The sequence below is a fragment of the Hylobates moloch genome, unplaced genomic scaffold (assembly GCF_009828535.3).
Source record: "Hylobates moloch isolate HMO894 unplaced genomic scaffold, HMol_V3 SCAFFOLD_6, whole genome shotgun sequence".
Lineage (NCBI taxonomy): Eukaryota > Metazoa > Chordata > Mammalia > Primates > Hylobatidae > Hylobates > Hylobates moloch.
Genome location: NW_026652281.1, coordinates 94270425 through 94295637, shown reverse-complemented (window position 1 = coordinate 94295637; position 25213 = coordinate 94270425). Strand labels below are relative to the sequence as shown.

The following is a 25213-nucleotide window of genomic DNA, read 5'->3' as shown; positions in this document are numbered from 1 at the left end:
AAAAAAAAAAAAAATTTGTATCCCTCTAGGAGGGGAACAACAGACACTGGAGCCTACCTGAGGGTAGAGAATGGGAAGAGGGAGAAAATCAGAAAAAATAACTGTCAGGTACTATGCTTATTACCCAGATGATGAAATTTTCTGTACACCAAACCCCCAGGACACGCACATGTACCTGTGAACCTGAAATAAAAGTTAAAAAAACCTCCCAGGCCTCTGCCCTTCAGATGCTAGTAGCACCTGCTTTCCCCCAGAGTTTCAACAAACAGAAATGTCTCCATAAATTGTCAGTGTTCCCTAGCTAGGCAACCCCTTCCTCTCTCTCTCTGGCTAAGAACGACTTTCCTTGTGATCTAGATTATAAACTTGTCTCAAGCAATAGATATGTGGTTTTCATACCTGTGTTCTTTAATCTGTATTTCATTTTCAATCTCAGAACTAGCATTGTAATTATAAAATGAACATAATTTATTACATTTAAAAAAAATTGAGTATCCCTGCTCCTATATTTAGATTGTTTAAAAATTCAGTATTTTGAAATTGTGTTTAGAATTCTTAAAAGACAGAGGCTGGAGGGCTGGGATTGAGTGAGGGTGGTGGGCCTGCAGGGACATTCTTACTGTGCTAAAAAGCCACTGCAAACATAGCAATAAAAACATGTCATTTTTGGGCCGGGCACGGTGGCTCACGCTTGTAATCCCAGCACTTTGGGAGGCCGAGGCGGGCGGATCACAAGGTCAGGAGATCGAGACCACGGTGAAACCCCATCTCTACTAAAAATACAAAAAATTAGCCGGGCGTGGTGGCGGGCGCCTGTAGTCCCAGCTACTCAGAGAGGCTGAGGCAGGAGAATGGCGTGAACCCAGGAGGCGGAGCTTGCAGTGAGCTGAGATCGCGCCACTGCACTCCAGCCTGGGTGAAAGAGCGAGACTCCGTCTCAAAAAAAAAAAAAAAAAAAAAGAATTCTTAAAAGATATACCAGAAGACACAAGGCTATGGTTTCTGAGTTTCTATGCTTAACATTTTAAAGAACTTGAAAAATAAGTGCTTTTCACACTATTTAACAAGAATGATGCCTTCTCTCCTTGTGGTAGGGAGCAGTGGGCAGTGGCTTTGTTATGACTGACGGTCTTGGAAGATACAGACCGTCTTTTTTCTTTTTCTTTTTTTTTTCTTCCTGAGACAGGGTCTCTATGTAGCCCAGGCTTACCTCAAACACTAAGCTCAAGTGACCCTTCCACCTCAGCCTCCTGAGTATCTGGGACTACAGGCAAGCACCACTATGCCCAGCCAGACCATCTTTTGAAAAATGAAAACTTTTCCAGAAGTGTTCTCTTTTATAATCTAGTATGTCCTTGACATTCAGGGTATTCCTTTCACTCGGCAGTTAATGACAGTGATGTAGATAGACAGGTGGCTACATGTTTTCAGGGTCTGAACTGTGGATAAGTAATAATGAAAGCTTTCTTCAGGCCCAGTTCAGAAGTTGGTTTAAGGTATCTGTGCTTCTTATTATCGCCTAGGAACAGCCGAACAACCTAGAGCCACAACAACACAAAATGACAGGCAAGCTATTAAAAGAACTGGCACCAACACTAGTGAGGGGGAAGGGTGATAATGGCAGTGTCTCCTGATACTCTAGAAAAAACTATGCAGTAGTAATTGAAAAGCAGAAAAGGGCCAGGCGCAGTAGCTCACGCCTGTAATCCCAGCACTTTGGGAGGCTGAGGCAGGCAGATCACTTGAGGTCAGGGGTTCAAGACCAGCCTGGCCAACATGGCAAAACCCCATCTCTACTAAACATTTTTTTAAAAACTAGCCGGGTGTGGTGGCAGGCACCTATAATCCCAGCTACTTGGGAGGCTGAGGCAGGAGAATAGCTTGAACCCGCGAAGTGGAGCTTGCAGTGAGCTGAGATCGTGCCACTACAGTTCAGCCTGGGCAAAACAGTGAGAATCTGTCTCAAAAAAAAGAAAAGCAGAAAAGGCTAGTTGGTCGGAGGGTTGTGGGTTATTGTTAAACTGATGCACATTGTCTCCCCCCACAGCCATGCTTGATTCGCTTTGTATTTAAAGAGGAAAAAAAGCAGAAAGGACCTGCATTTGGTCACAAGGTCTTACGGCTGTATATGCTCCTTGAATTCTCTATATACTGGCCTCACCAGGCTCTGTACTAGGATGCAGGATGGTTACAAATAAAAGTGGAGTGGTAATAATTTAGTAACGATGACTATTAGCGAACATCAAGCACTCTGCCAATCTAGGTCCTGAGTGTTTTTTTCATCATTATACCAGCCCTGTGAGATAGGTAGTTCTGTGGCCCCATTTTACAGATAAGGAAAGTTGAGGCTTAATTTACTTGCCAGTGCTCACACAGCTGGCAGGTGACTGAGCTATTATTTGAATCCATGCAGTTTGCCCAGTACTGAAATTACCCAAGGCAAACTATTAAAAGAACCATTACAAGAAATAAGAGCCTGGGAAATCCAAAAAACTGGAAATAATCTGCCCTTTAATAACAGAGAATTGACTGTACACACTAATTAATTACAACGATTGAGACTGCAGCAGTCTTAAACTTGTCAAGGGAGCATGAATTAAACTCTGTACTGCCATCACATGTGCCCCATGGAGGAGTGAGGTGTATGAGTGCTGACTGGCCACAAGTACATTAAGAGAACCTTTGTTGGGAAAGAAGTGTTCATGAGGTAATTCACGAGTTTATCAGCATGGTGAACACAGAGAACTTCCATGGTACCATACTGAAACATGTGGCTGATTCACAGTGGATAAGTGATTACTAGGAGAACTTGAGCAATTCTCCTGCAACAACCCCCAGCTCTTTCTCACCGTGAGCCTTTATTCCTAAGTCTCTGCTTGGAAAGCCCTTTTACTCCTCCTTTCAGCCTTAGCACTCAGCTGCTAAGTCACGTCCTCTGGGAAGCCTTCCTAACCTTGTGCAGTACTTTCCTTCCCTTCTCCAAGCTATTAGGTCCTCTGCTCAGGGCTCCCATAAGTAATATCCCATAATAATGCCCTGGGTAGGTGTGTATCACTATCCGTCATCTCCCTGCAGTGCCCAGCCTGCATTGCATGCAGATCCCTGCTGATCACTACAGTGGACTAGTCAGGTGGTAAGGGATTGTGTTGTACTCTTCTTTACATTCCCAGCCCTTAGCATAGTGTTCTTAATGATTGCTTTAGAAGATCATAAAGCCTAGAAAAGTGTTCAGGCAAGGCAGAGAATCTCTACACTCTAAACTGATTGCACAGTTTTGTTTTTTTAAAAAAAAAAACCTTTTATATTGTAGGTGTAGTTATTAATCACTAAACCAAGGAAACTAGGCCATCAAGATTGGGCAAACTTTGTTAAAATGTTAACTTGTGTGCGCCTGTAGTCCCAGCTACTTGAAAGGCTGAGGTGGGAGGATGGCTTGAGTCTAGGAGGTCAAGGCTGCACTTCAGCCTGGCGGACAGAGTGAGACCCATCTCTTTGTTTGTTTATTGAGACGGAGTCTTGCTCTATTGCCCAGGCAAGAGTGCAGTGGTGCATTCTCGGCTCACTGCAACCTCCGCCTCCTGGGTTCAAGCGATTCTCATGCCTCAGCCTCCCAAGTAGCTAGGATTACAGGCGCACGCCACCTTGCCTAGATAATTTTTGTATTTTTAGTAGAGACAGAGTTTCACCGTGTTGGTCAGACTGGTCTCAAACTCCTGACCTCATGATCCGCCTACTTCGGCTTCCCAAAGTGCTGGGATTGCAGGCATGAGCCACTGCACCTGGCCGGGACCCATCTCTTTACAAAAGAAAAAAAAGTTAACTTCTTTTCAGATTCATTTACTATAAATCAAAACAAAATTCACAGCCGGGTGCAGTGGCTCACGTCTGTAATCCCAGCGTTTTGGGAGGCCAAGGTGGGTGGATCACTTGAGGTCAGGAGTTAGAGACCTGACCAACAGGATGAAACCCTGTCTCTACTAAAAATACAAAAATTAGCCAGGTGTGATGGCACACATCTGTAATCCCAGCTATTTGGGAGGCTGAGGCAGAAGAATCGCTTGAACCCAGAGACAGGTTGCAGTGAGCCACGATCGTGCCACTGCACTCCAGCCTGGGTGACAGAGCAAGACTCCATCTCAAAAATAAATAAATAAAAATAAAAAAAAAAAGCAGGCCGGGGGCGGCTCACGCCTGTAATCTCAGCACTTTGGGAGGCCGAGGTGGGTGGATCACGAGGTCAGGAGTTCGAGACCAGCCTGGCCAACATGGCAAAACCCCATCTCTACTAAAAATACAAAAATTAGCCGGGCATGGTGGCAGGAGCCTGTAATCCCAGCTACTTGGGAGGCTGAGGCAGGAGAATTGCTTGAACCCGGGAGGCGGATGTTGCAGTGAGCCAAGATCGCGCCATTGCATTCCAGCATGGGCGGCAAGAACAAGACTCCATCTCAAAAAAATAAAAAATAAACAAAATTCACTAAGTTTTGTCCTCATGTGCTCTTTCATATTTAAAACAAACTGGTCTTTTAGGATGGCAGTTCTCCCTGGGAACATGTTAGTTCTGTGTTAGTTATGTTAGCATGCAGTGTGTTTCCATCATTGCTATTTTCAAATAAATCAGTAAGTATAACAAGCTGCTCAGTTTTTCTAATGCAGTAAGTATTAATAGTTATACCCCACATAAATAAAAGCTCTTTGGGGTTTTCAGTAAGTTTTAAGAGTATAACAGGATCTAAAGATCACCAAGTTTGAGAACTGCTGCTTTAGACCAATACTACTCTTTTTCCTTAAAAACACACAGTTGTATTTATTTGTCACTGTTGATCCTAGTGTGGTCTCAACACTCGTTGCTTATCTTTTAACCAAAGTAGCTTCTATTTCCCAGAGAAAATTAAGAAGAGAGGGTGGCGATGTCAGTCCTACACAAGCATTCTAAACAGACTGGCAAAACTCGTGAATACACGCAGTACAACTTCTACAGCCACATATATCCCTTTTATACCTCCTTAAAGTGGCAACAAAGAAAGACCTTTTTATTTTAATGACTCAAAGCTATAGCCTCTCGAGCATGTAAAAATAAAGGTATATAATTTTTAAATTATGCTTGGTAATCAATGTGTCTGTGGTCTATCTTAGAAATTATTTAGGTATGCAATGAATAATAATCTGTTAGTCAATTCATTGTAATATTAGACCAAAAATGTAAGTTACCCTAAAGATCTTAGAAATTGTCTTCAAGGCCGGGCGCAGTGGCTCACGCCTGTAATCCCAGCACTTTGGAAGGCTGAGGCGGGCAAATCACATGAGGTCAGGAGTTCGAGACCAGCCTGGCCAACATGGTAAAACCCCATCTCTACTAAAAACACAAAAATTAGCTGGGTGTAGTGGCGGACACTTGTAATCCCAGCTACTTGAGAGGCTGAGGCAGGAGAATCACTTGAACCCAGGAGGCGGAGTTTGCAGTGAGCCAAGATCATGCCTCTACACTCCAGCCTGGGTGACAGAATAAGATTCCATCCCCCGGCTCCAAAAAAAAAAAGAAATTGTTAAGCTGGCATATTACAAAATACAATTACTGTTCTCCCAAAAGCCTATATCCCCAGTCTAATAAGAAAAACATCAGACAAATTCCAGTAGAGGGGCATCCTACAAGATACCTGACCAGCATTCCCAAAATTGTCACAGCCAAGAGGAGCTTATGGAGACATGCAACTAAGCATAATGTGGTGTCCTAGATGGAATCGTGGAACAGAAATAGGTAAAAGCTAAGGAAATCTAAATAATGTGTGGACCTAATAATATATGGACCAGGCACGGTGGCTCACGCCTGTAATCCCAGCACTTTGGGAGGCCAAGGCAAGCAGATAACCTAAGGTCAGGAGTTTGAGACCAGCCCGTCTCTACCAAAAATACAAAAATTAGCTGGGTATGGTGGCGGTCACCTGTAATCCCAGCTACTCGAGAGGCTGAGGTGGGACAATCGCTTGAACGTGGGAGACAGAGGTTGCAGTGAGCTGAGATCACGTCATTGCACTCCAGCCTGGGTGACAAAGAGGGAAACTTCGTCTCAAAAATAATAATAATAATATATCAGTATGGATTCATTAATTGTAACAAGTGTGCCATACCAATGTAAAATGTTAATAGGGGAAACCTGCGGGTAAGGGTATATGGGACTGTACTATCTGCTCAATTTTCTGTAAATCAATACTGTTTTGGCTCATGGAGGCTGAGGCAGAATTGTTTGAACCCAGGAGGCAGAGACTGCAGTAAGCCAAGATCACACCACTGTACTTCAGCCTGGGTGACAAAGTGAGACTGTCTCAAAAAAAAAAAAAAAAAGTTTGTCAGAATAGCAATTCAATTTCGTTTAACACAAATTTGTATTTTTCATAATTTTAAACATATAAGAGTAATATGGCTGGTTGCAGTGGATCACTTGAGGTCTGGAGTTTAAAACCAGCCTGGCTAACATGGTGAAACCCCATCTCCACTAAAAATACAAAAATTAGCTGACGTGGTGATGCATGCCTGTAATCCCAGCTACTTGGGAGGCTGGAATGGGAGAATCACTTGAGCCCAGGAGGCAAACGCTGCAGTGAGCCAAGATAGCACCACTGCACTCCAGCCTGGGCAACAGAGCAAGAGTCTATCTCATAAATAAATAAGTAAAATGGATCTTGGATCTAGCTAATGGGATTGAGCTAATGTATTTCTCATTTCAGCTCCTGGTGGACCCATGTGGAAATGGGACCTCCAGATCCCATTCTGGGAGTCACTGAAGCCTTTAAGAGGGACACCAATAGCAAAAAGATGAATCTGGGAGTTGGTGCCTACCGGGATGATAACGGAAAGCCTTACGTGCTGCCTAGCGTCCGCAAGGTGAGCTTGCTGTTCATCTCCTTCTGAGTGGGATGAATAAACTGAAGAGAGGCCTGGAGAGTGGCAGGAATAGTGCTGGACCGGGAATCAGGGGCCCTGGGCTTTAGTTCTGGCACTAATGGCATGAATCACCCGATTTTTCTGGGCTATAGTCTCCTTGACTGTAAAGGTGAGAGGTTGGAACCACCTGTTTTTTTCCAAGATTGAACTTTCTATGGTTCTGTGATCATCTGTAAGACAGACATTAAATATGCTTTAGAAATGCTTAGCTATGCCTAGTTTAATCCTGAAGGTGCATAAGAGGACCAAGACTTTAAGCACTGTCTCTTGGTGAGAGGAACAGCTCTTCGTGGATTACTATTTTTATTTTCCATTTCTCTAACTGTGATTACCTTAATCAAACCTTTGTACACAGGCATGCTGTGTCCTTTCTTCCTGCTGAGCTATGGAATGTTTTTCACCTCTTTCTTTTGTTATATTTTTATTAGTAGCATCTTTATTTGTTAACTAAATAATGTAACAAATCCCCTTAGAATAATTTTTTAAGTTATTCAGCAAGTATTTGCTACTGCAACCTGCATCACAACCAAGCACTATTGTACATTCCCTCATTCACACTTCACCTCAACACTGTGTGAGAGGTAGAAATAGTTCCTCCATTTAACAGAGGAGGAAACTGAGGCTCAGGAAGGCTAAATAACTTGCCTAGGGTAACACAACTTGTAAGAGACAGCCAGGCCTCCAATGCCAAAGCGCGAAGATGTGTGGCTATTACTGTTAACCCTTCAAAGTTCTTAGACTGGCATATAGCTTGACATGCTTCTCGTTTTGTATTTAGTTTGATTTAATCATCTTATATCTATTTTAGGTGTTGCTCTTAAACCTTGGTCTTGTGCATTCCAAGAATCTCATTTTATGTTAAATTGTAACCAAGAGAGACTATACCCATCCACATAAAACCTAACTTTAACAACAAAATACAATTTGAAAAAGAAAGTATTTCTGTTCTGCAATATAAACTATCAAGCATTATACCTACCCTTCTTCTCGGAGAGTAACTTCAAATTTTAAAAAAAGGTTTGGCCGGGCACAGTGGCTCATGCCTGTAATCCCAGCACTTTAGGAGGCCGAGGCAGGTGGATCACTTGAGGTCAGGAGTTCGAGACCAGCCTGGCCAACATAGTGAAACCCCATATCTACTAAAAATACAAAATTAGCTGGGCGTGGTAGTGCACGCCTGTAATCCCAGCTACTCAGGAGGCTGAAGCAGGACAATCACTTGAACCCGGGAGGTGGAGGTTGCAGTGAGCCGAGATCGCACCACTGCACTCCAGCCTGGGTGACAAAGCAAAACTCCGTCTCAAAAAAAAAAAAGACTTTATCTCCAAAACTTAACTTATAAAACTTTAAACATTAATCATAGTAATTCCAAGTAAGGAGAAGAAACTCAATGGATGTATTTTCTCTTGTCTAGGCAGAGGCCCAGATTGCCGCAAAAAATTTGGACAAGGAATACCTGCCCATTGGGGGACTGGCTGAATTTTGCAAGGCATCTGCAGAACTAGCCCTGGGTGAGAACAGCGAAGTCTTGAAGAGTGGTCGGGTAAGCTGAGCAGGCTCTGGCATCATCCCAGGTCTGTTTTAACAAATTTGTAATTATTTAAACAATTTTAGGCCAGGCGTGGTGGCTCACGCCTATAATCCCACTACTTTGGGAGGCCAAAGCGGGCGGTTCATCTGAGGTCGGGAGTTCGAGACCAGCCTAATTAACATGGAGAAACCCCGTCTCTACTAAAAATACAAAATTAGCCGGGCATGGTGGCGCATGCCTGTAATCCCAGCTACTCAGGAGGCTGAGGCAGGAGAATCACTTGAACCTGGAAGGCAGAGGTTGTGGTGAGCCGAGATCATGCCATTGCACTCCAGCCTGGGCAACAACAGCAAAACTCCATCTCAAAAAAAAAAAAAATTTAAGAAATATGAAAAGATAACTCATTTTGTGTGTAATGATTGTTTTGAGGAGGCCACACTATTTCTAATAATTCTTATTTGATAGTAAATTGCCATCATTAAATAAAATAATTTACATGACACCAATTCCAAAAATGTACTACTAGTAATCCTGAAAATGTAGTAGTCATTTGACTGATAGATTTGACGTTACTTTTGCTGTTAGTCTCTACCTGCTTATGTTCATTTTACATTGAATATGCTTTAGAAATGTTAACTATGCCGAGTTTTAAGCCTGCAGTTAGCCCACACCCTCATGTCCTAAGCTTCCAACTGGCACAGAAACAGCAAGCAGGAAACAAGCCATGGGTGGACTGTGGGGGCTGGACCAGTCTGGCAGCCCTCTGCTGTCCCTTCACAGCCCACATGGACACAGAAAGAAGACCATGCTCCCAACATGTGAACTCATGCACATTGTGGTTCACTTTCTTTTGAAAAAAATATGTTTTTTAGTAAGTGCATTTGTATGTTTTTCTGGGTAAGCCTGGGGAGTGAAGAAACAAACAAACTAGCAAAATTAAGTCAACATTTTCTCTCTCCTTCCCCCTCTGAAAAGCCAGAATAAATACACTTTATTTACAAGACTGGTCTAAGTCCACACATGAATTTGTTAACTCAGAGTAAAGCACGCAACCTCAACCCCAGGGTTATGTAGTAATTATCCTACATCAAATAGAATTTGGTTTAGTTCTGTCCATACAGTCAACTGCCTGTTAGCCCCTCCTGGAAATGTCTGTACTTTTAAATTCTCGTGTTTTTTTGCCTAGTCTCTGCTCCATCTAGATAACAACCTAAGTATGAGACTGGCCTACCTTAAAATAACATCAGCTTGTCTTTTATAAGTTGTTGTGCCTCAGCCGGGCGCAGTGGCTCACTCCTGTAATCCCAGCACTTTCGGGGGCCGAGGCGGGTGGATCACCTGTGGTCAGGAGTTCGAGACCAGCCTGACCAATATGGTGAGACCCCCGTCTCTACTAAAAATACAAAAATTAGCCAGGTGTGGTGGTGCACGCCTGTAGTCTCAGCTACTGGGGAGGCTGATATGGGAAGATTGCTGGAACCCAGAAGGTAGAGGTTGCAGTGAGCCAAGTTTATGCCATTGCACTCTAGCCTGGGTGACAGAGCAAGAACCTATCTCAAAAAAAAAAAAAATTGTTGTGCCTTTGTGAATTGTAGTATTATCGGACCTTCAGTGAGGTTTTTGTTTCCATCATGCCAAAGTTTGCAGGACAAACTATTTAAAATCATTTTTTAGTTGGGTTTTTCCCTCTATAATCTACTGCCACCCCAGTCCAGAAAAATACGTTTGTGCTTTATAGAGCCTTGTACTTCTACAACGCCTTTAAAAACAACAAACAAAAACCTCTTAAACCTACGGTGATGTCTTATTTGTCCCTTAAAGCTGACCAATTTGAATAAGGAGATTCACCTCAGGCATCTTCCTATTACCCAAAACATGAATATTTTCAGATTATGAAAACACATAGAAGGGGACCTCTTAGAAAACCTTTATTTATTTATTTATTTAGAGATGGAGTTTCGCTCTTGTTGCCCAGGCTGGAGTGCAATGGTGCGATCTCAGCTCACCGCAACCTCCGCCTCCCGGGTTCAAGCAATTCTCCCGCCTCAGCCTTCCTGAGTAGCTGGGATTACAGGCATGCGCCACCACACCTGGCTAATTTTGTATTTTTAGTTTAGACAGGGTTTTTCCATGTTGGTCAGGCTGATCTCAAACTCCCGACCTCAGGTGATACGTCCACCTCGGCCTCCCAAAGTGCTGGGATTACAGGCATAAGCCACTGCGCCTGTCCAGAAAACCTTTAAAATGTTGTAATGTTATCCTTGTATACTTGTTGACTTGCTTTTCAAGGAACTTTGATGTTTAGAGAGTCATTCTACTTTGTATAATTCTAAAGTAATGTTTTAATGTAGTGACTGTTCTCAGTGTCTTTTTATTTTATTTATTTATTTTTTTTGAGACAGAGTCTCACTCTTTTGCCCATGCTAGAATGCAGTGGCACAGTCTTGGCTCACTGCATCCTCCACCTCGCAGGTTCAAGCAATTCTCATGCCTCAGCCTTTCTAGTAGCTGGGATTACAGGCATGCACCACCACGCCCAGCTAATTTTTGTTTTAGTAGAGACAGGGTCTCGCCATGTTGGCCGGGCTGGTCTCGAACTCCTGACCTCAGGTGATCCACCCGCCTTGGCCCCCTAAAGTTCTGGGATTACAGGCATGAGCCACCGCACCCAGCCTCTCAGTGTCTTTTTATATCTTTTATATAATTCACCCCTTTTTCATATTGAGGAGGAATTTTTGTGTTCTGAAAGTTTCCCGTGTAGCATGGAATGATACTAACAGGCCATAAAGAATGAGCTTCTGAAGTATGAAGGGTCCTGGACAGAGCAGTGGCCCTGGGTCTGGGCCTGTATAGAGAGTGTTACACATCACTGACCGTGGGTATCTCTCCTTCAGTTTGTCACTGTGCAGACCATTTCTGGAACTGGAGCCTTAAGGATCGGAGCCAGTTTTCTGGTGAGTCTGGAAGCTTCTTCAGGAAAGAACTGTAAATTCCAGATGACAGGGCTTCCTATTGTGTGTGTATTTGACTGTTGATGCAGAAGTAGATTTCTTCTTTCCATGAAGTTTGCAGATGTCCTATTCTATGATGAAAAAATGAAAGGACTTTGAAGAAATTACAGGAAAGATATATTAGTGATGATGATAAATTCAGTTCACTAGGAACTTATTATTTACTAGGGAGCTTTTGCATTTTAACTTGTTTAATCCCTATGAGAGAGGTACAATTAACCCCCTTTACAAGTGAAGAAAGCAAGACCCAGAAAGGTCCTTGGCTACACAGCCAGTATAACTGTCAGAGACCATTCCAACCCAGGTAGTCTTACTGCTGAGTCAATACTGCTTCTCAACCATAGAGAGAAACTGGGTGTCAGCGGAGAAAAATGTTCTCTCAGTAAAGCATGTCAACATTTCTTTGCCTCTCCTTTGTTCATTTTTCTGTTTCCTTTCGTCCCATCTTTTAGCAAAGATTTTTTAAGTTCAGCCGAGATGTCTTTCTGCCCAAACCAACCTGGGGAAACCACACACCCATCTTCAGGGATGCTGGCATGCAGCTACAAGGTTATCGGTATTACGACCCCAAGACTTGCGGTTTTGACTGCACAGGAGCTGTGGAGGATATTTCAGTAAGTGTGGCTTTCAGGGTGAGAGAGGTGAATAAAACTCCTTGCTTGTGGACATTTGATATCTCCCACCATGTCCCAATATCTGAGTTAAAATACTGGGGAAGAGCTGATTCCCAGACTTCTGGTTACCTTTGTTACTTATCAAATGATGAGGATCCTGTGGCGTTTCAGATAAACCGTTTCCTTTAAAGCTTCAAAGTCGTCTCTTGGCTGTTTTTCTCTTTAGAAAATACCAGAGCAGAGTGTTCTTCTTCTGCATGCCTGCGCCCACAATCCCACGGGAGTGGACCCGCGTCCGGAACAGTGGAAGGAAATAGCAACAGTGGTGAAGGTGAGGAGGATGCACTCACTGGCGACAGTTCTGTGTTTAGTAACCAGCTTTGGAGGCTTAATTTGGCAATGTCTCAACAGAGAGTCTTAACCTTGAACCTGCGTGAAATGTCCACACAGGTGGATAAGCTGCCAGAAAAGGGCTCCCCATTTGCGTGATTAGCAGTTCTGGGATTGATGACGCATGAGTATTTGAAAGTAATTTTTTTTGGCCGGGCGCGGTGGCTCATGCCTGTAATCCCAGCACTTTGGGAGGTGGGTGGATCACCTGAGGTCAGTTCGAGACCAGCCTGGCCAACGTGGTGAAACCCCGTCTCTACTAAAAATACAAAATTAGCTGGGCGTAGTGGCCCATGCCTGTAATCCTAGCTACTTGGGAGGCTGAGGCAGGAGAATCACTTGAACCCAGGAGGTGGAGATTGTGGTGAGCCGAGATTGTGCCACTGCACTCTAGCCTGGGCAACAAGAGCAAAACTCTGTCTCTAAAAAAGAAAAAAAGAAAATAATTTTTTTCCTCATCCTGGATGTAGGGAACTCTGATAAAACCTGTCCACTGGCCCCAGGATGTCTGCTGTTGATGCCTATATTCGCCCTGGTCAGTGGTTGCTTATTGATCTTTTTAAACACTTTTTCATGTCCTCTCCTTTGCAGCATTGCCATGATCGCTCTCAAAGTGTAGCCAGCTGTAAGAGAAGACACTAGTCAAAATTTCTAGAGAGGAAAATATTATTCCTGTTGTCTCATGTCCCTGTTTTCCCTTTTCACTACCTTTCATTTCCCTTTCTTTTCTCTCTCTCTCTCTTTTTTTTTCTTTTGAGACAGAGTCTCACTCTGTCGCCTTAAGCTGGAACGCAGTGGCACAGTCATAGCTCACAGCAGCCTCTACCTCCAGGACTCAGACAATCCTCCTACCTCAGCCCCTGAGTAGCTGGGACTACAGACATGTGTGCCACACCTGCCTGGCTAATTCTATTTTTCATAGAAACAGCATCTCACTTTGTTGCCCAGGCTGATCTCAAACTCCTGGGCTCAAGCAATCCTCCCACCTTGGCCTCCCAAAGTGCTGGGATTATAGACATGGGCCACCGTGCCTGGCCAGTTTCCCTTTCTTTAACTTCTGTCAAATCTAAGCTGCAAACAGAATGAGACAGAAACAGCATTTGGAGAGCACTTTCAAGATAAAATGGTTCTAATGATGTTGTCTTGTGAGTCCTGGGTATAAGATGAGTCTTCCAGGATTACATTAGCCCCAGAAAAGGCTTATTGTGCTTATTGGGACCATGCCCACTTCACATAAACGTCTTTCAGATTTTTATAAACATCTGGGGCCTCTTCAGAAAGACTGCTAAAGCTTTGATCTTTCGTTCCTTCTCAGAAAAGGAATCTCTTTGCGTTCTTTGACATGGCCTACCAAGGCTTTGCCAGTGGTGATGGTGATAAGGATGCCTGGGCTGTGCGCCACTTCATCGAACAGGGCATTAATGTTTGTCTCTGCCAATCATATGCCAAGAACATGGGCTTATATGGTAAGCTACAGCACCCAGCATGACACATGCTCTTATGCTGGGAGAGAATGCCACGAGGGCATAGAGCTTGTAGGTGTGTGTGTGTGTGTGTGTGTGTGTGTCCATACATGTCCATGTCCCTCCCTACCCTAAGATGAAAGACCAGTATCGTAGATTTTACTGATTTTCTTAGCCATATATTCTTCGGTGTCCTTAAATTTTTCCAGCAAAGGAAACTGATTACTGCTTCTCTAAACAAAAAGTAACAAATCCATGAGCCAAGAAGATAGATACAATAAAAAATACCTTTGAATAAATACTCTGAGTACTCAAAACTTCCTTGTGCCTCAGTTCACCACTCTGGTTGTTGAAAGCTTTTTATTTATAATAAAGTTATTTTGGGGTCCTTTGGATGGAAACAGATAATAGGTAGCAAATACATTCATGATTTGCTTTAGCACATTAGATAGTAGAAGTAGAAGACAAGATCCATTTTTGTCTTTCAGGTGAGCGTGTAGGAGCCTTCACTATGGTCTGCAAAGATGCGGATGAAGCCAAAAGGGTAGAGTCACAGTTGAAGATCTTGATCCGTCCCATGTATTCCAACCCTCCCCTCAATGGGGCCCGGATTGCTGCTGCCATTCTGAACACCCCAGACTTGCGAAAACAATGGTAAAGGCTTATGCCACTCCCCAGCCACCCACCTGTTCCCACCACTGCTCCTTCAAAGCTAGTTTTTAATTGACCTCTAGTGATATACAGTACCCCATAGATTCCATATGCGGAAGGCAGGGAAGGGAGCAAAAAATGCGTATTCCTTTTTTAAAAAATTAAGGCCGAGCGCAGTGGCTCACGCCTGTAATCGCAGCACTTTGGGAGGCCGAGGCAGGCGGATCACCTGAGGTCAGGAGTTCGAGACCAGCCTGACCAACATGGAGAAACCCCGTCTCTACTGAAAATACAAAATTAGCCGGATGTGGTGGTGCATGCCTGTAATCCCAGCTACTCGGGAGGCTGAGGCAGGAGAATTGCTTGAACCTGGGAGGTGGAGGTTGCAGTGAGCCGAGATTGTGCCATTGCACTCCAGCCTGGACAACAAGAGCAAAACTCCATCTCAATCTATATATACATACATATAGATAGATAGATAGATAGATAGATAGATAGATAGATAGATAGATAGATAGATGATAGATTGGTTGAGACAGGGTCTTGCTCTGTCACCCTGGCTGGAGTGCAGTGTTGCAATCTTAACTCACTGTAACTTTATACTCCTGGCCTCAAGCAGTCCTCCAGCCTCAGCCTCCCGAGTATTTGTTAGCACTTTGAACCAAGTTAATTGGTATTTCTCTGTAAGAGGCAGACATAATTTTTAAATGGTAGTTCCTTTTATTCCGTCATCTCTATGTTAAATAGAACCTGCTTTCCCCTAAAATCATTTTCAAATTAAGTACCTTACATAGGAAGACTTCCTTAAAAACATCATATTTTTGTTTGTGTCCTAATAATTGCTAGCATTGAATCAGTATTTTTGCGTATCTTTGTATTTTATTGTAGAGACAGGGTCTTGCTGTCTTGCCCAGGCTGGTCTCCTCAAACTCCTGGGCTCAAATGATCCTGCCACCACGGACTCCCTAACTGCTGGGATTGCAGGTGTGAGCCACTGCACTCAGCCTGTTTTTTATTATCTGTACTGTCTGACTCTCAAAATCTGTTCTCTGAATTAGTGTTACTAAATCTTTTTGACCACAATCCACATAAGAAATATATTTAAGGCTGGGCCCAGTGGCTCACACCTGTAATCCCAACACTTTGGGAGGCTGAGGTGGAAAGATCGTTTGAGACAAGCCTGGGCAACATACTGAAACCCCATCTATAAAATTTTAAAAATACATATTTTACATCATGACCTTGAACATATTATATATTTATATGTGTATATAACTGAAACTGTTTTTCAGACTCAATATACTAAAGCCTTCATGTGCTTTACTCGAGTTTTTTGTTTTGTTTTGTTGTGTTTTTTGTTTTTTTTTAAACAGTCTTGCTATGTCACCCAGGCTAGAGTGCAGTGGCACAATCACTGCAACCTCCACCTCCTAGGCTCTAGCAATTCTCATGCCTCAGCCTCCCAAGTAGCTGAGATCACAGGTGTGCACAACCAGACCCAGCTAAATTTTTTTGTATTTTTAGTAGAGACGGGTTTTTGCCATGTTGGCCAGGCTGTTCTCCAACTCCTGGCATCAAGTGAACCACCTGCCTGGGCCTCCCAAAGTGCTAGGATTGCAGGCGTGAGCCACCAAGCCCAGCCTCCACTCCAATATTTTCTAAATGCCAATTGCATCTTACTAAGTTGAATTTAACATACTAAGCCAGGCAAGGTGGCTCACACCCATAATCCCAGCACACACTTTGGGAGGCCAAGGCGGGTGGCTCCCTTGAACCTAGGAGTTCGAGACCAGCCTGGGCAACATAGCAAGACTGTGTCTCTATTAATAAAAGAAAATAAAAAAATAAAAAATAAAAAAATTAACCTACCAATGGGTCATGACACATAATTTAGAAAACACTGCTCTAGAAAGGGGTTGGCAAACTGTTCTGAGAGTCAATCCAGTTTGCCCCCTATTCTTGTAAATAAAGTTTTATTGGAACACAGCTGTACCCATTTGTTGATGAATTTTGTATAGCTACTACTTTGTTGCCATGGCTAAGTGAGCAGTTGTAGCAGGCAGAGACCATATGGCCCATAAAGCCTAAAATAATTACTGTTTGGCCATTTACAGAAAGTATGCCAACCCCTACTCTATGAGTTCATAAAACCATGATGCCTGTGGAAGGTGTGATTTGTTATATGAGTTTATCCCGTGTAGCTGCTTAGTTGAGAGGTCACATCTCTAAGCAGCTCTTGGGTAGAAAAGCTAAATCTGCTATCTCTAAGAAACTTGATATGTACCTCGCCTAGTCATCATGTGACAACTGTTTTTTCTGTCTTCACTTTCTGTCTCATGAACATTAAATACTAAGAGTCTGGTTCAGGATAGTTTTTTTTGTTTTTTGTTTTGTTTTTGTTTTGTTTTTTCCTTCTGATTTTTTATGAAGACAAGGTTTCACTGCATTGTCCAGGCCAGTCTCAAACTCCTGGGCTCAAGTCATCCTCCCACCTCAGCCTTCCAAAGTGCTGGGATTACAGCTGTGAGCCACCGCACCCAGCTCAGGATAGTTCTTTATGATATAATAGGTTCATGCTAGACCTACCAAAAAATTGAGTACTTTTTAAGTTATATTTTTTTGCAGCATGATATTAACATGTAAGTATATTTCAGAAAGTTTGTGAAAGGGAAAAAATTAACCATAACTCTAGCTATTCTAACTCAGCTTTTTTTTTTTCCCTTGCCCATTGTTTGTTTGTTTTTTGTTTGTTTGTTTGTTTTTTGTTTGTGTGGTTTTTTTGTTTGTTTTTTGTGTTTTTTTTTGAGACAGAGTTTTGCTCTTGTTGCCCAGGCTGGGGTGCAATGGCACAATCTTGGCTCACTGCAACCTCTGCTTCCTGGGTTCAAGCGATTCTTCTGCTTCAGCCTCCTGAGTAGCTGGGATTACAGGCATGTGCTACCACGCCCGGCTAATTTTGTATTTTTAGTAGAGACGGGGTTTCTCCATGTTGGTCAGGCTGGTCTCAAACTCCCAACCTTAGGTGATCTGCTCACCTCGGCCTCCCAAAGTACTGGGATTACAGGCGTGAACCACCGTGCCCAGCCACCCATCATTATCTGTAGTTGTGACATACTGTTATGTACGTATGTGCAGGACTGGTTTTGGTTTTGTCACTTAGGATTATACTAAGCTTTTTTTACTTAATATTTTCAATGTTTTTTAATGTATTTTCATATTCTCTGGTTATGAAGATTTTTTTTTAATGCATGCATTTCAATACACAATTTGAGTGTCTGTAGTAGACAAAGATGCCAGACTGTGTTAATGACTGCCCTCAGGGTGGTTATAATCCAATGAGAAAGATACACACATGACTTTCTTCTTGTTGTTGTTGTTGTTATTGTTGTTGTTGTTGTTGTTTTGAGAGACTCTTGCTCTGTGGCCCAGGCTGGAGTGCAGTGGCACAATCTCGGATCACTGCAACCTCTGCCTCCTGGGTTCAAGTAATTCTCCTGCCTCAGGCTCCCCTGAGCTGGGCTCACAGGCACCCACCACCACGCCTGGCTAATTTCTGTATTTCTAGTAGAGACTGGGTTTCACCACGTTGGCCAGGCTGGTCTCAAACTCCTGACCTCAATGGATCCATCCACCTCTGCCTCCCAAAGTGCTAGGATTATAGATGTGAGCCACCACGCCTGGCCACACATGATATTTAATATAAGACAGAATGGAATAAATGATGACTAAAGGGAGAGCTGTTGATTCTAGCGGGGAGTTGGAGAAGATGTAATGAGGACCGCGGCATGTGAGCTGTGCCTTAAAGAGGGGAAAGGGCTTTTTTTTTTGCAAAGGAAATGAAACGGACAAGGAAACTGGGCAGAGATCTGAGTGAGGGCATAGGCGTGGGACATGCATTATGCAGAACTTGTGTAGAAAGCCCCAAGTTGTTTTCGTGATGAAAACACGAGTGTGAGGAGGACTGTGGGAGGCAGCCAAGCTGAGAAGGTGGAGCAGATCGTGAAGCACCCTGGTTGATACTGTAAGAAGTCAGAACTTGATTCTCCAGGCAACAAGGAGGATGGAGGGGTTTGGCTAAGATGGCTCCACATCTAGCCCTGTTCATGCACTCAATATCTTTGGGATCCAGGCCTCAAAGTGAATGAAGCTGGATGATGGAGACCGTAGGAAATTTAAAATCAGGTGCCATAGCTGGAGGGGCCAGGGGTTCCTTAGCTCCAGCCAGTAATTATTTTGCTAATACAGTGCTATCAGCTTCTCATTTTTCAAGAGAAACTACAGGTTTAAGCTTTTAGGCATAGGTGCCCAATTTAAAAATGTTTCACTGGGTGAAGTAAAACATTACTAGGTCCCATATTTGGTCTTTAATTGGCAGTTTGTGATCTCTCTTCTAACTGTGCATAACATCATTATAGAGAGATGGTTTAGGAAAGTGAACACCTAAGAACAGGGAGATAAACTGTAAATGGGAATGTCATTGGTGAAAGCCAAGAATGTCCCAGAGCCATGGGAATGGAGTGGAAAGGGTAGATTCTGAGGAAGGGGAAGGTTGTATTCAGAATCAGGTGATCCCTGTGCACAGTCGGAGGACTACCTTCTCCAGTCCCTCTCAGAATTTACTCTCCTTGGGGCTTTTAGCATAGCAATGTCCTATGTGTTTTACATTTTGTGGCCATATTCTGTACTTGGTTTACAGGTTTGGTTACCAGCATCCCTTGCAAGCTTTTGAAGGCAAGGACTATGTCTCAGTCCTCACCACCTAAAATAGCTTGGCTCATTGTAGATTCATAGTACATTGTCTCAATTGTGAAGATGGGAATGTATATTTCATCCATGTCAAAAATAAGGTCTTTTTTTTGTTTAACCCACAGCTTTTACCTTAATCTTAGTAGGTTTTAGAGTGATTCATCCACTTTTCTTTTCTTTTTTTTTGAAACAGAGTCTTGCTCTCTCACCCAGGCTGGAGTGCAGTGGCACCATCTCCGCTCACTGCAAGCTCCACCTTCTGGTTCACACCATTCTCCTGCCTCAGCCTCCCCAGCAGCTGAGACTACAGGCACCCTCTGCCACACCCAGCTAATTTTTTTGTATTTTTAGTAGAGACGGGGTTCCACCATGGTAGCCAGGATGGTCTCGATCTCCTGACCTCATGATCCGCCCGCCTGGGCCTCCCAAAGTGCTGGGATTACAGGCGTGAGCCACCGCGCCCGGCCCACTTTTCTTACTACAGATGCAATTATGATGGGGTTACATCCCAATAAGCCTGTCATAAGTCAAAAATGCATTTAAGGCCAGGCTCATGTCTGTAATCCTAGCACTTTGGGAGGCCAAGGTGGGAGAATCACTTGAGCCCAGAAGTTCCAGACCAGCCTGGGCAAAATAGGGAGACCTTGTCTCTACAAAAAAAAAAAAAGAAAATTAGCAAGGCATGGTGGAATGCACTTGTAGTCCCAGCTACTTGGAGGCTGAGGCAGGAGGATCACTTGGGCCTGGAAGATTGAGGCTGCAGTGAGCCATGATCATACCATTGTACTCCAGCCTGGGTGATAGACTGAGACCCTGTATCTAAAAAAAAGAAAAAGAAAAAGAAAATGGGCCAGGCGTGGTGGCTCACACCTGTAATCCCAGCACTCTGGGAGGCCAAGGCAGGAGGATTGCTTGAACCTCGGAGTTTGAAACCAAACCGGGCAACATGGCAAAACTCCATCTCTACACTAAAAGAAAATGCATTTAATACACTTAACCTACCAAACATCATAGCTTACCCTAGCGTACTTTAAACATGCTCAGAACAGGTATTAGACTACAGTTGAGCAAAATCATCTAACACAAAGCCATTTTATAACGAAGTGCTGAATGTCTCATGTAATTTATTCAATACAGTACTGAAAGAAACAAAATGGCTGTATAGGTACTTAAAGTATGGTTTCTATTGAATGTATATTGCATTTGTGCCATCATGAAGTTGAAAAATTGTACGTCAAGGACTGTCTCTACTCAAGTGTGTTAACTGTTTTAGTTGCCTGATGGAAATAGTGTTCCAATATAAAACAGAATGCTATAAAATAGCTTTCTTCCCTGGCCAGTGACAGCATGTCACTCACTCGTGACCTGAGAATTGAGGCACACTAAGGGAGCGCTCAAGGGAGGTAAAAATGCAGTGAACTCCAGCATATCGGTCAGTGCTTAGGCAGAATGAGCTGTATCTCGGGGTTTCTTTACAGGCTGCAAGAAGTGAAAGGCATGGCCGACCGCATCATTGGCATGCGGACTCAACTGGTCTCCAACCTCAAGAAGGAGGGTTCCACCCACAACTGGCAACACATCACCGACCAAATTGGCATGTTCTGTTTCACAGGGCTAAAGCCTGAACAGGTGAGTGATTCTGATTTCTCTGCAGCAGACCAACTGATCAGTCTTTGCAAACCCAAAGGATTCTTTTTTTTTCTTTTTTCTTTTTTATTTAATGTTTTTGGGTTTTTTGTTTTGTTTTTGTTTTTGTTTTGAGACAGTCTGGCTCTGAAACCCAGGCTGGAGTGCAGTGGTGCAATCTCAGCTCACTGCAACCTCCACCTCCCAGGGCTTAAGTGATCCTCCTGCCTCAGCCTCCTGAGCAGCTGGGACTACAAGTGAGTGCCACCATACCTGGCTAATTTTTGTATTTTTTGTAGAGACGTAATTTCGCCATGTTGCCCAGGCTTGTCTTGAACTCCTGGACTCAAGCGATCTGCCTGCCTTGGTCTCCCAAACTACTGGGATTACAGGTGTAAGCCACTGAGCCCAGCCCCAGAAGGAGTCTTCATAGATCACCCACCTGTTCAAAGTTACCCTAAAAACAGTTAAAACAGTTATTTTGGAGCCCTTTTAGGTAAAAGTATTGTAATACTTTTTAGCATTTATTTTGCTTTTTTTTTTTTTTTAGTTGTTTACCTCTCTGTATCCCCCATGAACTCACAAATTTCTAAAGAGCAGAGCTTGTTTTGATCATGTGCATGATCACTGTTGCTTCTCCCAAGAGAGCAACAGGAGAAATAGCTGTTTCATAATTGAATCCTGGCTCTGCTGAATCTAAAGGTGTTTTTTTCCCCATCTGTTTATGCCTCAGAATTCATCATCCTACTTTAAAGTAGCTTTTTTTTTTTTGAGATGGAGTCTCACTCTGTCGTCCAGGCTGGAGTGCATTGGCACAATCTCGGCTCACTGCAGCCTCTGCCTCCCAGGTTCCAGGTTCCAGCTATTCTCCTGCCTTAGCCTCCTGAATAGCTGGGATTACAGGTGTGAGCCACTGCACTCAGCCTTAAAGTAGCTTTTTATTCTTATTTTATTCCAAGCTAACAGCAAATTCTGGGAACAGGTTTTAAGCGAGGAAATAGAGCTTTGGTAAGTTGGCTACTGTGCCATGTCAGGCTGGGGAGAATCCCCTGTACCGGGGAGAGGTACCCAAGTTCTTTCCTGTCTGCAGGTGGAGCGGCTGATCAAGGAGTTCTCCATCTACATGACAAAGGACGGCCGCATCTCTGTGGCAGGGGTCACCTCCAGCAATGTGGGCTACCTTGCCCATGCCATTCACCAGGTCACCAAGTAATGTCCCTGGTGTGAGGAAACAGAGACAACCTTTCTGTCTTCAGCCTCTGCTACTGAGAGCTTCACACAGACAATGAGAGAGGGTGGATGGTGGTGAGTGGATCATTTCTTTCAACCACAGTGTGTAACACTCAGCATTTGAATGTTTCTCAGAAAAGAACATGTAGTGACACAGGGCAGAGGCATCTGTGGCTGGCGTCTGGAACATTAAACCAAACTCTCCCCTGTCCTTTTTTCTCCAACTTTTTTCAAAGAGTTTACATGTGCAAGAAAGTCATCGCACCAAAAAACCTGTCAACTATGCCATTGCAATATTTCAGAAGCTTTAACTGAAGTGTCAGCTTCCTCGTGAGAAACAGCACACATTAGAGGCTTTGAGAGAAGACCTAGTTCTATCATGAGCAGTCGGCCTCGTATCTGTCCTCCCATCTTGGAGCAACCTTATCAACAGGCCACACTGCAGAAGTGATGTTTTATGAAAACCAATGAGGCTGCTGCCACTCCAGCAAGGAAAATAATGCGGTTTCCTGTCTTATTTAAGAAAAAGAGAAGGCTCTCTTTTCTCCCTTGTCATTGCTGTTCTTTTCCTTACACACAAAGATTTTTTAACTATTGCAGATTTTCATCCCATTCTACTGCTTGACTGACCATCAACTCCATCCTATTGAGATTTATTTAAGAATGAAGAACATAATTTTCTGCTGATGCTGTACCCTCACCTTTCTCAGCAAAGAATAGTGGAGAGTAGGAAACTGTACTTTCTCTCGGCATCCTCTTGAATGATAGTGTAAGTTTCTCCGGTTGGGATGTTGTCTCTGCCCGGTTGGACCTCCTCCCTTTGTTGAATGTGGTGTGCAGCCACTCATCTCACACCGTGAGTCCAGCGGCGCAGGGTGGTACCAGGAAAGCGGATATTCTAGGCTTTGTGTGCTGCTAGCTGGGTTCAGGCTTCACCCACTGGAAAGAACCACCATCTGCTCTAACCATGTAGACTTATTGCGGCCTGGTTTCTCTGTTACAATAAAATTACTGTAGACCCAACTACTGTCTACTAAGTTATCTTTTTTCTTTAATGGGAGGAAGGGGGTAGGAGTGGGTAAATAAATATCCTAGGAGTTTGGAATCGTGTAGCTGATCATAAGCCAGTAGATGTATCCACTATTCCAAATATTGGCTGAAGATTCGTCGTTTTCTTCTTCATGTTGCCATTCAGTTTGTCCAGTCCGAAGATGCTGAGAATGTGGGTGTAATCCCTTGGACCTTGTGGGGAACAAGTGGAGTCTCATGAAGGATCCTGTGGATATAGGCAAGGGGTAGAAGGAATGGAGGAGAAGTGACAATTTCAGTGGTCTATAGGGGCCAAGAAGGTAACGTAAATAAAAAAGTGGTGTGAACTGGATTTAAGATAATCAATGATGATCAACCCTCATCCTCAGCATTGAGGAGCAGTAGTGAAGTGACAGGAGCTGTGAGGATGAACGCCCAAGGTGGTAGGTCTTACATTTTTCAAGAAAAATGGAAATCTTGATTTCCATGGTTGGTCGGTTGGTGCTTAAAAGTTGGCAACTGTTTCAATTTTTAAAAAATTATTTGGGACGGGCATGGTGGCTCACGCCTGTAATCCCAGCACTCTGGGAGGCTGAGGTGGGCAGATCACCTGAGGTCGGGAGTTTGAGACCAGCCTGACCAACATGGAGAAACCCTGTCTCTACTAAAAATACAAAATTAACTGGGCATGGTGGCGCATGCCTGTAATCCCAGTTACTCAGGAGGCTGAGGCAGGAGAATCACTTGAACCCAGGAGGCAGAGGTTGTGGGGAGCCGAGATCGCGCCATTGCACTCCAGCCTTGGCAACAAGAGCGAAACTCCATCTCAAAAAAAAAAAGGAAAAAAAATGATTTGGAAGCAGGGTGCAGATGGTAGACTGCAAGTCTGTGTCCTCTGATGTAGGTCACATGCCCCTGTCAGCAGACATCCAGCACTGGCACCTGTGTGGCATCAGTCCTGCTTATGGTATTTTGTCCCTTTCATTCAGTGCAGGGAGCCTTTCACTGTGGGACAGTGACCAGCCAGATAAGCAGTGGAGCAGGAGCCGGGCCCAGAGACCCTCCACAGTGTCTCCATGGTTGCTGGGATGGGGAAGCAGGCTCAACTTGTTCTTTCCCCCTTGCCTTCTCCTGAGGGACACACTGCATGGCAGGTCAGGGGTCACTCTGACCTTTTGCTTCTCTGTGTTCCTGTTTCTAGTGGACATTCCAAGGTGATGAAAGGATATGTGAAAGGACTGGTTCACTGGATGTCTTTATCTGGAAAGGGAAAACAATAGACATATTAGTCCGCTGCTCTACAAAGGTACTGACTGCCTAGGTTAGGAGAAACTGAAGTTCTCCCTGTCTGGAGCAAAAATGGTTGAAAGTTGGCTGCCAAGACCTCAACTAATTGTGAAAGGAACTTAACCCTCACCCCCTGGTCTCACTCTGTCGCCCAGGCTGGAGTGCAGTGGCACAATCTCGGCTCACTGCAACCTCCACCTCCCGGGTTGAAGCAATTCTCCTGCTTCAGCCTCCCAAGTAGCTGGGACTACAGGCGTGTGCCACCACGCCCAGCTAGTTTTTTGTATCTTTAGTAGAGACGGGGTTCCACCATGTTGGCCAGGATGGTCTTGATCTCCTGACCTCGTAATCCGCCCGCCTCAGCCTCCTGAAGTGCTGGGATTACAGGCATGAGCCACCGCACCCGGCCTGACCTTTTTTTTTTTTTTTTGAGATGGAGTCTCGCCCAGACTGGAGTGCAGTGGCGCAATCTCGGCTCACTGCAAGCTCCGCCTTCTGGGTTCACGCCATTCTCCTGCCTCAGCTTCTCCGAGTAGCTGGGACTACAGGCGCCCGCCACCACGCCCGGCTAATTTTTTGTATTTTTAGTAGAGACGGGGTTTCACCGTGGTCTCGATCTCCTGACCTCGTGATCCGCCTGTCTCGGCCTCCCAAAGTGCTGGGATTACAAGCGTGAGCCACCGCGCCCGGCGA

General features: G+C 44.1%; 1 protein-coding gene across 1 annotated transcript in view; it reads left to right on the top strand.

The window, feature by feature from the left end:
- Positions 1–23227, top strand: part of GOT2 (glutamic-oxaloacetic transaminase 2) — a 28624-nt gene extending 5397 nt beyond the window's left edge. Inside the window, exons 2-10 of the mRNA XM_032157531.2 lie at positions 6726–6882; positions 8357–8485; positions 11368–11427; positions 11937–12098; positions 12325–12429; positions 13804–13954; positions 14440–14605; positions 20827–20977; positions 22065–23227. Of these exons, the coding sequence (XP_032013422.1) occupies positions 6726–6882; positions 8357–8485; positions 11368–11427; positions 11937–12098; positions 12325–12429; positions 13804–13954; positions 14440–14605; positions 20827–20977; positions 22065–22187 (1204 nt within the window). The 3' untranslated portion in view covers positions 22188–23227. The remainder of the gene's footprint in view (positions 1–6725; positions 6883–8356; positions 8486–11367; positions 11428–11936; positions 12099–12324; positions 12430–13803; positions 13955–14439; positions 14606–20826; positions 20978–22064) is intronic.
- Positions 23228–25213: the final 1986 nt, after the last annotated feature.